Genomic DNA, 13,861 nt, shown 5'->3' with positions numbered 1-13,861 from the left:
TTTTGAAGTGTTGCTCTTTCTGTCCATCTCTACCTCCTCATCCACTTTACACCTGCTGCCAAAGCTCTTCAGAAAGCAAACAGACACTGAATGACTACTCTTCTCAGGAATGGTTGTACTACCTCATTGCCTAAAGAATTGCTTGATGCTTGCTCTACCCCCTCTAGTAGCTGACAAAGGTGAAGAAGTAAGGGCTTTGTCCTATCTGATTTGTAGAAGGTGAAGCTTCGTTCACTATTCGAGACATCCATTATCAATAGCACCAATGAGCATTTATAAGTGGATCATCATTACAAGCAAACTCAATATACAGAGCTGCAAGAAGCAGCTGGGAGAAGGGCACAATGGCGTGGGGCGAGGGGGGCAGTTATAGGTGGGTACTTGCATTCTAGTTCTGCACCTAGTAGATCAACTGACCTTGGGCAGTGAATTTACCTTCTTTCAATCCCAGGGTCTTTCAAACGACATTGAAAATAATACCTAATTCATGGAATTTCTGACAAGTAAAGTAACATGAATGATGGTCTTTGTGAACCATAAAACTTGAAAATGTTTCCCTGCTATTAAAGCCACCTTTATGCAGGAAAGGTTGATGTCAGTAGTATGCCAATTTCCTAGGAAAGCACTTTGGGGATGGCGAGAAGTGGTAGTGCATAGACTGGCGAAGCCATTCTTGGGAGACCTGAGGATAAACACAAATGCTTGAGGCTGAAGTTAGAAGAATAACAGTGAAGAAAGCAAATGAGACTGTGAACACTGCAGATCTCGGAGAAGAGAAGGCAGAACAGCGGAGATTATTAACACTGGGGTCAGGGGTGTCAAATCCAGATATTTCCCAGATGGTCATGAGAAAATGATAATCCTGGAGAATGTCTCCTCTCAGAATGTTAAGCCAAGCACACATTACAGAAGGAAAGCTCGGTGGCCGTGATATTATGATGTGAACTGGTGACCCCAGGGGGTAAAGGCTATGGACTCCAAGCTCGGAGCTCTGAGCCAACCCAACTCCTGTTGCTATTTTTAAACTTCAGTGCGGGTGAGGGGTGGGGAAAGGAGGGAGAGTTTTTCCACTAGTAGTCAGGAACCGAAATAGGAAAGATCAACAGAGGCATTTATAAACAATGAATGCCATTAATTTTTTTAAGCTAAGAAGGGGGTTGGAAAAGTCGTAGTGGAGCAAGCAGAAGGGACTGTAGGCAGAGAGAAATGGCCCTGGGGTCTTCATAATTTTTAATGGTCCCTTCTGCTTGCTTGATGGTATTTGAAGTCACTGGTGAACTAGTGTGCCCCTGACTTTCTCAGAAAACTTGGAGACTATCGTGTTCTATTGAACTCATAGTAGGAAAGACATAGGCTGGGTTATTTTTAATTGAGATCTCATGACTAGAGTTCAAGTGTGATATAAAATATGTCCCCTCTTTTCTCCCTTTAGCAGAAAACTTTCTACCTATTGAGTGATATCTAAAGCTTGGGAGCACGTTAAGGTGTATTGCTCTAATTCCAAAGCTCCAACTCTTTGTAGTACACCACCGTCAGGACAGTGACAAGTCACCTAGGACTCCTTTTAGGATGGTGAGAAATGGGTCATTATGAGCCCTGGTTTGAGCTACGTCTGCCTAGCTTCCCAGCATGGACAATGAGAGGACCATTAGCCCAAGAGGCTGGACATAGTATTCTGTCAGCTCTGCCCCGAAGGAGCAGTGGCATGTTTGTCAAAGCACTTTGCTTCTTTGAGCCTCAGTTTCTTTACCTGTAAATTGAGAGGGTTGGCTACTTATGGTTATCTTTTTATTATTTTTAATCTTTGCACATTTGATAGAAAAAAAATGTGTATCTTGCTATTTTTATTTCCAGTTCTTTGATTACTAACTAAATACACCATTTATTAAATGCTTAACTTTCAATTCCATTTATTCTATAAGCCATCAGTTTATATCTTTGACCATATATTTTTGGCTTATTCATCTTTTGCTTTTAATTAGTAAGAAAAGCTCATACATCTTTTATAATATAGTATAATACTCTTAATTTTATAAAGCAAACATTTTCCTCAATTTCTCTGCCCTTCAGTTTTGTACTACTGGGTATATTTTTATGTAATCAAATTTACCAGCCTTTTGGTTGTTTTCTCTCATGAAAAATCTTACTTAGAAATATCTCCTCAAATCAAGAACGAATAAGCAGGTATTTATATTTTCCTCAATAAATATAATGGTTTTAACTTTTATATTAATTTCTTAACCCACCCAAACTTTTGTTCAGAAGAGGCTGTGAATTAAGTATCTAGTGTTTCCCCAAAATAATTTACCAGGTGACTCATCAATATCTGTTAAATAATCCCTCTTTTCACTGTTGATTTGAAAGTCACTTTTATCAAACATTGAATTCTTAATGATGCTTAAGTATATTTTTTGTTCAGCACCAGTAGCTCTCTGGTTTAATTATTATTGTGGTTTACAATAGCTCTTTTTCAAAAATATTTTGCTGTTCTCAAGCATTTATTCTTCAACATTAATTTTAGAATCATTTTGTGAAGTTCCCCACCCAAATCCCATTGAGACTTCTGCTAGAATTCTGGTATATTTGCAGAACTATTTGTAGAAAACTGGCATCCCTTCAATGCATTTTTTAATTTAATAATAGCATGCTGAGTATTAGTAACATCAGGCATCTTTGTCTTCTTTCCAACTTAAATAGGAATTCATTCAAAAAATGTTTGTGGGTTATCTCTCTGTGCCACGTTTAGCTCTAAGCGCTTAGGTTGCATCAGTGAACAAACCAGACAAATATCTTTGCCTTTGTAGAGCTGACATTGCATTTGGGGAGACAATGGATGGGTGGAGTTTTCCAAGGTGATAGGTGATGTGCAAAGAAGAATAATGTTAAGCAGAGTTAGAAAGATCTGAAGTCCTGAGGCAAGGCGCAGGTTGCTGAATCACATGACATGGTCAAGGCTGATCAGATCTGAGCAATACTTGAAGGTGAGACAAGTCTGAGGAAGGAGCATCCAAGTGAGGGAAACAACTAGAGCAAAGCAGGGGCATGCTGTGTTTAAGCGCCAGCCACGTAGCCAGCATGGGGTGCAGCAGAATTAATGAAGAGCAAAGAGGAAAGGAGGGCAGAGATCTTGTGCAACTGTGTTGGTCATTGTAAGGACTTTGGCTTTTACTCTGTAAAGAAGCTACAGCACTTTAATCTAATTGTATTTGAAAGGGTTGATCGGGCTGCTATGTAAAGAACAGACTTTGCTGGGATGGGGACAAGGATTGAAGCAGAGAAGACAGGAAGCTATTACTACAGTAATTCAGGAAATAGATCAAGTACAGCAGGAAGAATTGAGAATGGTCCAGATTCATGATATATTTTGAAGAAAATACCCAGCAGGATTTTCTGCATGTGGACTGCCCAGGGAAAATAGGAAATAGGGATGCTTCCAAGGTTTCTGGCCCTAGTAATTGGGAGAATTATTTGCCATCAACTGAGATGGTGAAATTGTAGGGTAAGTAGGTTAAATCCTATGAAATCTTTTGTTAAGTCAAAATGGCATAAAGCAAAGAGTATCTCATGTTTCCAAAAGTTTGCTTTATGCAAGAAAGACCTACATTGGTATGGTAATGGACATTTCATAAAAGTGAAAAATCCTCTTTGTATTCCTGTATTTATGTCTGTTTTCATGCTACAACAGCAGAGTTAAATAGATGCAATAGAAACCATGTGGCCTGCAAAACCTAAAAGTAAACGCTTTCTTGCCCTTTACAGAGAAGTCTTTCTGGCTCCTACTCTAACTCCTCAGAAGGAAAAAGCAAACAAACAAACAAACAAACAAACAAAAGAACCTCCTAAATTGAGGTCCAAGCTTGGCATTGTTTAAAGGTTTTCTTCTGGAGAAACCCTTCACTCTGCTGCCAAAAATCTCACATTCTTGGAATGTAGAGAAGTTTTTCAAAGAAAGAATCGGAAGGCATCTGTTTTTCTCCTGGTAACTATGGCTTCACTTGATTATCCTGCAAACTACATTTTGAAAAGATTATACTAGACAATGAGAAAGTATTTCTAATGCTGCGGTGGATATCACAGTGGTGCTGTGCTCAGTGGGGGAGAGATGAGTGTCAGAGGGAAGGACAGGAGAGCAATTCCGCCCCCTCTCCCTCTGGGGCAGGGGCAGGGACTCTAGAGAAGGCTAACCTCCATGGTCCCCGCTAACCCGTCGCCTCTTTTTTTCTCCCCCATTTCCTTAAAATCAAAATGGTAAATGAGGGCAAGGGCGGGGAGGGGGACCACCAATGTCAGTACAGGTGACATTCTCCCTTCTGACAGCTTCTCCACAATCCTTGCCCAAGCTTCCCAAAGCTTGTCTGGTCTGAAACCTGAAGTTTGATGCTTTGGCCACCCATCTTTCTATAGGGCAAATGAGAGTTTGTACTCATTCAGTTTTGTCTTGCTTTTTTAAAAACAGTATTCCCTTTTCACTCTCAAACCTGTCCCCATGTACCTCTTTGATACAGCTCCCTGGAGGATCTCTCCAGACCAAGGCCAAGCCTTGCGCTGTAGACACACACATTCCTAGAGAGCTGAGGGATTGCTGCTGTGCGCACTGACCGTTGACGCAGGCTCTACCGTAGTGCCAATGCTCTGTAGTTCTAATTCTCTTTGTTTGGCCATGGCTCACAAAACTTAGCATTTGGGTCTGCATCAGGTTGCTAGAGGCCCTTAAACTGTCCACCTCTCACATTAATACGTAAGTAAAATATAATTATTATATACTATTATATATAAATATTTAAATAAAAAATAATATAGTTGATAAATATAAATTCTATTTATGAAAGAACTATGGAGTGAATTATTCTACTGTATAAGTGAAATATTTCTTTAATATTTTATGCCATGTTTGAGTTCACAAGGTATTTGAAGGAATCTTACAAAACAAGGATCAACTTACTCATTTGTAAATTGAGTTTTAAGGAGGGATTTGAACGTGATACACAGAGAAGAGGTAGGATGGAGCTCTAGCTGGGTCACGCCTAATCCAGTCCTGAGTTTCAAATGTCCAGGTAAGCCTTAAGGAATCTGAAAATTGTGCCCCCACAGCGTCAGGGAAAGTCACCGTTTAGATATACCGATGACACACGTTCCAGCCATGTCACAGCTGACTTTTGCATGGTGAGTTATGCTTACCAAAGACAGGGCCCTTGATTTTCCCATTTTGTGCTCGTGACACCCCTTCTCAGATGGGAAGATTGAGGCTCAGAGATTGAGTACCTTGCCCACCATCTCAGAGCTATGGACAAGTACCTGAACATTTTGATGCTTGAGGCCTGACGACCTCTGCCCTGCCATGATGTCTTTATATATCATATATGCAAGTACAAACACAATTCCTGAGGATCTAGGTACAAACATACAAATGTAATACAATTTCTGCATGCAGTTTTAGTTAGTTGTAAAACAGCTGCTCTGCTTTTGTACTTTTGTATTCTTCCATCTGTACTTCTCCGGCTCCACTCTTCCTTTTAAAAGAATCAGCCAAAATGAGAACATTGTTTTTATTAAAGGCATTTATGACATCAATGTCATTTTTCAAAACAAAAAATAAGTCCCTGCATTAGTGCATATCAAAACTAGAAAAAGCGGTGTACACTTTTATCAGCATATGCATTTGTGGCCTTGCCTCCTAACGCATTATCAAGGTTGTGAGCAATCACCAGCTTAGAGGGCTTGGCAAGGAAGGCTGCCATGGGAAGAACACTCTGTTTCCTGCACGTTCCTTCTGCAAGTTTGCAAGGGCCTGCACGGGGCTCTAGAGCAGTGGAGCCTGTAATCCTACGTCTTCATATACTAAGGCCTACATTATCCCAAGGAGCTGACTTGACCCAGTTTCCAGCAACTTGATTTATTTGCTTTTTGTCATGGTAGTCTATGAGACTAGTTTAAATACGGTATTGATGGTACAGCAGATTCTACAATGAAAACTGTCATAGTCCATAACCCAGACTAACTTCCAAAAAAGCAACCATTTTCAATCTCTTGGTTTTTCTGGCATTTATTTCAATATTTCTAAATGCCGTGCTTCTACTGCTATTTATCAATGAAGCATTTATTGGTTTTCTGCAATAGAAGATGAGAATTCAGCTCCCATCCTTCCAACACTCTCTTGCTTATTTCCTTCTTCTCGCTCTCACCGTCCCGTAAGTTATATCACAATCTTTTCTCCCTGGCTCTCATCTTCCCAACGAGTTTTATCACAGTCTTTTGTCAACTAGATAGCCAATTTATACACTATTGTGGCTATTGCACACTTCTGATTCAAGCATTTTACTGTGATTATATTTCTTTCCTTACACAAGTTTTGTATTTCCTCAAATTAGAAACCACCCTTTTCATTTTCTTGACTTTCGTGCACCTTTTTTTCTGTGATTGTTTTTTCCAAATGCTCCATATATCTATTGCTCAAATGCTCATATCTATTATTTCATCCAAACCTCAAAAGCATCGATAAACTTTAAAGTCCCACTCTCAACTTGCAGCACCTGTCTAGGGCTAGTGCAGAGTTTTCACATGTGCATATCATTTACTTCTCTGTATCAGTTCTTCTGTTGTGCATCGGATCTGACGATTTTCTCTTCCTTGATTTATTCCCTCATCTTTCTAATGCATATTCTTCATTAGTTTTCTAAGAAAGAGTATATGGAAAATTAATATTTCGAGTCCCTGAAGATCTGAATAGGTGTTTATTCTGTCTTCATTCTAGTTGGTAGTTTGGCTGGATATAAAATTCTAGGTCAAAAATTATTGCCACTCAGAATTTTGAAATTCCACACATTTTGAAGGTCCATGGTCTTCTCGTTTCCAAGTTGCTATTGGGAAATTCAATCTTCCTCTTTTCTGCTAAATTTATTACAATTCCTTTAGCTGCTTTATTCCAAATATATGTTGAACTCTCTTCTATGCTTGCTGCTCTTCCCAGTAACCTTGTTATTTGGGATTTATACAATTTATTAATTCTTAGATTGTAATTTCAGAGGGTTTTCATAAATGTTTGGGTTTTCATATGAATAAATGTTGAGAGTCATGTATCCAGTCTATCATGTTTACTCAAAGTCCAGTGACATCTTTATGTTCCCAAATATTTCAGCCCATACAACCCCCTTTGTGAATATTTTGACACTATAACTATTAGAAACTCTGAGAGTAGTTAGTACTATTCCCATTTGATAAAGAGGCCCCCTGAGGCTCAGGGAATGTTAATAGTTTTCTTAAGTTTAAAGAGCGAGCATGAGACGAATATGAATTTAAATTCATGCTTTTCTCACTCTCCTCAAAGCATCAGGATCATGTGCAGCGATGTCTTTGTGATGGAGGTCACTATATTAATAGCACATGTCAGACCACAGCTTTCCCATATCTTGCTGCAGTAAACTAATACCATTGCTTGGTATGTGTTATTCCTCTGAACCATTCTCTGAACCACAGCATACAAGTTTTCCTCTTCAATCATTCTTGTTATTCCAGAGTAGAAATTGGAACACCTAAAACCAAATAATTGCTGACGGTCTGACTCATACAAAACAGTAGATTGTATTAGAACAGACAAAGAAAACTAAAATTATGGTGTTCAGGCCTGAAGGAAGGAAAACAGCCTTTAATATATAATGGTGCTCTTTCAGAGTCTAGCACACAATGAAATAACTTTGTTCTTTGAAGCTTTTACTTACATTTTTCACAAAGGGCACAAATAGCCTTCTCTAATCCAGAAAACAAAAAAATAAGTAGTTCCTTTCAAAGTCCTGTCTTTTGAAGGCACTGCAGTCTTTCAGCTAAGTTGTTCTTCTCAAAAATGAGAAAAGGCTTTCCAACTAGTATTTATGAACATGCATGCATACCCAGTAATTTATGGTGTGTTTATATATCACTTTGATTTTCCATGGTTATAACAGCAGACACACTTTGTGTTAAATGAATCCTTCCTGAAAGGATTTTTCAGTATTACCTCCTAAAGGGTTTCTAGGTCCTTGCATAGTCAAAAGTTTCCCATTGTGGGGGGGGGGGGGCGTTTTCAGCTGAATGTCAGGTTTTTGTATCCATTATTTTATCGTCTTATTATCCCCCAGTGCATTTTCATGTAGGTTAAGCAACCCACGTAAGGGGAGGAAATGCGTGGGTCAAGCAGTAAAAGATTGAAACTAGGTAGGACGTTCCCTGACCTGGAGCAGATCATTTTACTGCTTACACCCTCAGGCTGCTTATCTGTAAAACAAGATCATACATACAAATGATCTTCAAGTCCCCTTTCAGCTCTTGAGTGTCATTTCTAAACCATCAATGAATCAACTTCAATTTATTATCTAAATCAGGCACCACTGTTTTAATACATGTGTGACTATGAAAGAATTTGTATTAATTTATTTAGTACATTGCCCATCACACTCAGAGCTGATTATACAATGACAAATAAACTTAGCTTCATTGAATTCATAGTCCATAGGGAGAGGCAGACAAAAACAAACTCTCAAATTAGTAGTTGTGATTTTAAAGAATACTGTGACAGAGTATTGTGAGAAAGAATAAATAGGAAAATGATAATTTAGACAGAAGGGGAAGGTTTCCGAGAAAGCTTCATAGAAGAAAGGACAAGTGATTCGAAGGATGAGGAGTGGTAAGACAAGTGAAGAATGATAGAAACAGCATTCTAGGCATATAGGGCAGCATGTGCAAAGATCCTGAGGCATCAAAGAGCGTGTGTATTCAAGGACCCTGAAGAAGATCACATGGTTAGAGCATAATGAACAAGAGGGGTTGGCCTGCAATAAAGTTAGAAGTGGGTTCCCACCAAATCATACAAAATCTCGCCAATTTGGTGAGCATTTTATACAACATCAGGAAGGCGTGGAGAACCTACTGAAAGATGGTTAAACAAGAGACGAGGTTGATTCAAGTATATATTTAAAAGATTATTCTGGTCACTCTTCACAGATCGGAGGAAGGCCAAAACAGATAAAGCCAGTGCAGCAGAGAATTAGTTCAGATAAGGGATAGTGGTGATTCGGGTGAGAAAGAGGCAATGGTGGAGAAGATGGTAAATTGTACATATCTTGGGATATCCAATTTTGCAACTACAGTCAGCTGTGGTACACAGTGGGCTATCTGTTCCACCTGGTTTGGTCATTTTTCAGAGTAACCCAACAACTCAGAGTGGGTGATAGGAATTCAGGTAAAAATGCACAAAATTTCTGAGCTTGCACTACTCAGCAGAAGAGCAGAGACAGGTGGCCTATATAAAAAGCAAAGAAAGTGGAATTTGCTAGCTGGAATTGAGAGAACCATTAAAGTGGAGGCAGCTAACATTTTCTGGGGTAATGAATAGAAACGGAGTGGGAAAAACCAAACCTTGACCCCTTGGGTAGGAAGTGTGGGAGAAGGTAAAAGATTCTACCATAATAGTTTGCCCCTTTTGAAAAGTTCATCACAAGTCACAGAAAAGAAGAATTCCCTGGGTTATGGAAGTGATCACTTTTCCAGTGAGTTCATACTAGTCACCAGCAAAGGGCAGGCTGTATCCTAACCAAAGCTCACCGTGTGTCTGACAGGAACAAATGCTAAGCACGGACTACGCTGCAAAGCCTGTAAGATGAGCATCCACCACAAGTGCTTGGACGGCCTGGCGCCCCAGCGGTGCATGGGCAAACTGGTAAGGGCTCATGCCAGGAGGAAGCCCCGGAATGCCTTGCACAGTGTGAGATCACTGTGTTCAAACTCCTTCCCTGCAGCACCCTTGAGAACCAGACACCAGAAGGCAGCCCCAGAATCCCTGGCCTGCTGACGGCTTCCTAGTTGGCAAGTGAGAGAGCTGAGGAGGAGCTTTGTCAGCCTAAAGGATGACTGCTCCCCATGGAAAATGGATTCGGTGTCCTTAATAGGGTGACCAGTTTGTCCCAGATTGGGATTTTTCTCAGCTATAGCATGGGAAGTCCCACATCCTGGGACTGTCTAGGTTATTAAAGTGAAACTTAAGCACCTCAGAAACATTGCCTCAGCACCAGGCAAACTAGGGTGTTGGGTCATTCTAGTGCTTAACTGGCTGACAGCTCAGTGGGTATCATGAATGGAATAGAGATCAGCCACCCTCCCCAAAATAGAGAGAGTAATAAAAATCTGCAGCACTGTAATAGAGCCACGGTGGCCAAACCGAGAGAGGTTAGGGAAACTTGGCCCTTTCTGGACTGATCATACCATCTCAGAAGTGTGGCCTTCCTTCATTACGGGTGCCGCACATAGTGAGAAAGCAGCCCAGAGGATATTTCAAAACTAGGATATCCAAAAAATTGTAGAAGGAACCAAGAATTTCTATCCTAGAGATACTTAGAGCATGACAGCTGTCTTCAAATAATAATAGTAATAGTAATAATAATAATAATAATAAATACCTGTCACCCAAAAGAAGAAATTGTATTGTCCTCGGTGGCTCCAGGAAAAAAGAGCTAGGATCAATAGGCATCAAATCTTAACAATCAGAGATAATGTCACCAAAGACCTGCCTCCAGAGTTAGTGAGAGCTCCCCCCACACCCACCCTCCATCCCTGGCAATGTGCAAACAAAGGAGAATATCACTGTCAGGACCATTGGAGAGGATTGTGGAATTCCAAAAGAGGCTGGGCCACTAAGTTTTCTTTCAGTCCTGGGATACAGTAAGTCAAGGTTCTTAGAGTTCATTGACTTACTCTGATTGACAACGACCTCTTCTCCAAAACCCCACCTCACCTGTCCCCCTCCTCCTCCAGTGGTGAATCCCACGTGCCAAGGTAAAGACCATGAATGAGAGGTCAGAGAAACAGAATGAGATCTAGAACACGAAGGACATGGTTCTGGGTAGAGCTCCTCAGACATGCATGACCTTTAGGCTGACCTCTGAAGTCTGCTATCCCGTTCCCAGGCCTTTTATGATTTTAACAAACCACAGTAATAAGCTGTGAGGAAATAATGCATCATGATCCACTTGTGTTCTGGGAGATAATAAGGACCCCAGACACAAGGGTCATGGGCGACAGAGAGGGGAGAAGCAGGGCAGGGCAGGGCAGGGCAGAGCTGGGGCTTGCTTTCTAGAGGGAGTGTGTCTTAGGACAAATCAGCATCTTAAAGGGAGACAAATCAGAATCCTGAAGGTGCCCCTAGAAAAACCAACTGGTTTAATTTTTAGAGTACTTTTGTGGATTTCTCCATCTCATCGGTAACATTAAGCCCTTCTCTTTCTCATTCTCTCTCTAGCCAAAGGGGTTTCGGCGTTATTACAGCTCCCCCTTGCTCATTCATGAACAATTTGGATGCATTAAAGAAGTTATGCCCATTGGTGAGTTGGGACATTGATGGGCTGAGCTGGGTTTGGAGCATCAGTGGCAGCGTTAATGGCTGCTATTCTCCCAGGGCTGCAAAACCGAGGGGGTGCGTTCGCACCTTTGTTTGGTGGCTGATGGGGTTATGGTTGCCTGCATATTTTACTGAAAGGGTGGACCAAATTCTGCAGGAATACTCATTCTCTCTCCCTGATGAATCTCAAACCACACCCAAGCCCCGAAGTCTGCTGCTATGCTACCCCGCCCATCAGCAGCATGGCAGAGTGGAAAGAACGTGGGGCGTGGCATCCCACAGACATGGTTCAAAGCCCAGCTTCCCCACTAACCAGTGTGGGGCGGAACAAGCTACCCAACCTGTCAAACCCTGTAAAATCAGACCAGTAGTGGCTGCCTTTTCTGTTGTAAAAAATATACATAAATTATAGACCAATGCTCGAAAGGAACTCAGTGAATATCAGTTATTCTTCAATGAGGACCAAAAATGCCTTACACGTATAGATAATTTTGGCTTGAATTTATTCTTTAAAAATATCGTTCAGTGTACTTCTATTTCTTTCTCTCTCAAAATCTCTACATCGATGTTTGCCTTTTGGCAGGGGCAGGGAAGCAAGTTTTAAACTAAAAATTTATAAACGAAAAAGTTTTACATTAGAATTCATGAAGCCTGCGAGTGTCGAATTCTTTCAAAAATACTTGCTCACTACTGCCAACTTTGCGTCTCAAGGCTTCAGACGTGGGAGAGCGGAGCCTTGCAGTAGAGGAAATAACGCAGGTCTCTGGGAGGAACCCTGAGGTTGGAATCCTGGGGACAGAGAACAAAAAAGGAAAATCAATCCATCAGGAAGTGTTTGGGAGCAGAAGGTGCTGGGTGCAGTGGAGGGGTGACCTGGCAAATGGGCCTATGTTGTGGGGGGCACATAAGTGAGGAAAGCGTGACCTCAAAAGCCCCATTTTCCCAGGGGTTAGTGGGTCTGTTGTTCAGACTCTGTTTCTCAGGTGCATGCGAGAGGTGGTGCATGAGGCAACCCAGGATATGTGATAGGCGACTGGCTGCATTCCTGACAGTGAAGTGAGGAAACCTTTCTCTCAGATGCCCTTTCTCTTCCATTGCAGCCTGTGGCAATAAGGTGGACCCTGTCTACGAGACCCTCCGCTTCGGCACCTCCCTGGCTCAGAGGACAAAGAAGAGCAGCTCTGGCAGTGGCTCTGATTCACCTCACAGAACCTCCGTAATTGTCCTCTTCCCGCCTCGGTCCACCATGGTCCTCTTGGGCAGGGTGGGGCTTGGGCACTGAGGTGTGAGGGGTGCCACCTAAATGGATCATAAGGGCAGGTCTGTTGGGAGTCAGGCAGCCTCCAACAGGAAATGCTCTCCACCACCCTCCCACCAATATTAGATAACATGTCAGTTAACACAAAAAGGCTACCCAAACAGGGGCAGAAGCAGGGAGTCCCAGCTGTGCCACACTCTCCCTCCAGCTACACCCCAGTCCAACAATACAACCATTTCTCACATCTCAGTCCTTTCTCTCTAAGGCAAGGTATACCTTTGGTTTCACACAAAAACTGCCCTCCCCAAGAGGTGCTAGACCTGTGACTCAGTGGGGCTTCTCTCCATGAGACACTCGCCCCTCCAAGCACCTCTCCTGAGTTTTACCTGACCTAAATAAAGTGAGTGCTCTGTGTATTTCTATGACCTGCTGGCATCATCCTGCCTCTGGATGTCCCAACCAGAATTTTTATAAATTCTCTAAGGTGCCATATAACTCTGCAGCTAAAGGCTACCATCTCTTCTGCAAAGAGACAGGGAACTTACAATTCACATTTCCAGTAAGGATAGCTTGCACACAATTATCAGCTCCATTGTTGCCCCATAATCTATGTTACTCCATCAGTTCCCCCTAACCTATGGCTATGAAAACCAGCAGGATTGTGGCTGAGTGAGACAGAGGGCTACAGAAGTCCCAGGCATTCCTCTTAAAGGGCCCATGCCTGGACTTACCTGAACTCACTTGCTCTGAGCTCCAGTACTGGAGCATCAACTCAAAAGGCACCAGGGGCACCCAGGGAGGAACTGAATTGTCTAGCATCAGGATGAAGGCTGGAGGGACAGCTTTCTCCAACACAGAAGTGCTGGCAGTTCCATTGTTCCTTTGCTGAGCACCGCCCCCGCCAACCACAGAGCCATCGGTTGGGTGCCATATCTGAGTGTCCATTGACCTGGCTAACAGAGTTTGCCCTACCCTAGTGATAGAAACCCCACTCCACCCAAATATGGGCCCACTCAAGTCATTTGCTATACAAATGGCCTGTCTTGGCTCAAGCTTCAAATCATCCTACAATCTCTCAAACAAGCAGCATCTGGCCTTGTGGCCCCAGGCTCAGCACCAGCAGCAGCTGGGCTTGGTTCACTGCTTGGCACCTCCCGGGCACCTCCAAGCCCGACAAAAGTACCAGCCATCTGCAGGTCACCTTGTAGCTCATGCAGGATGGCCCTGGCCCAGGCACAGGT

At 42.2% G+C, this 13,861-nt stretch overlaps 1 protein-coding gene across 2 annotated transcripts in view; it reads left to right on the top strand.

Annotated features, from left to right (window-relative positions):
• STAC (SH3 and cysteine rich domain) overlaps window positions 1-13,861 on the top strand; it is a 115,324-nt gene that overhangs the window by 57,791 nt on the left and 43,672 nt on the right. The window contains exons 3-5 of one of the 2 annotated variants that reach the window (XM_054595142.1): window positions 9,588-9,688; window positions 11,264-11,345; window positions 12,463-12,578. In XM_054595142.1, coding sequence (XP_054451117.1) covers window positions 9,588-9,688; window positions 11,264-11,345; window positions 12,463-12,578 — 299 coding nt within the window. The remainder of the gene's footprint in view (window positions 1-9,587; window positions 9,689-11,263; window positions 11,346-12,462; window positions 12,579-13,861) is intronic. The other variant, XM_054595143.1, reaches the window with a different exon arrangement.

This window comes from Pteronotus mesoamericanus, unplaced genomic scaffold, assembly GCF_021234165.1.
Source record: "Pteronotus mesoamericanus isolate MK-2021 breed Mesoamerican mustached bat unplaced genomic scaffold, CSHL_Meso_final scaffold_54, whole genome shotgun sequence".
NCBI classification, from domain to species: Eukaryota; Metazoa; Chordata; class Mammalia; order Chiroptera; family Mormoopidae; genus Pteronotus; species Pteronotus mesoamericanus.
The sequence above is the reverse complement of the archived record's forward strand: the minus strand, read 5'-3'. Positions and strand labels throughout refer to the sequence as shown.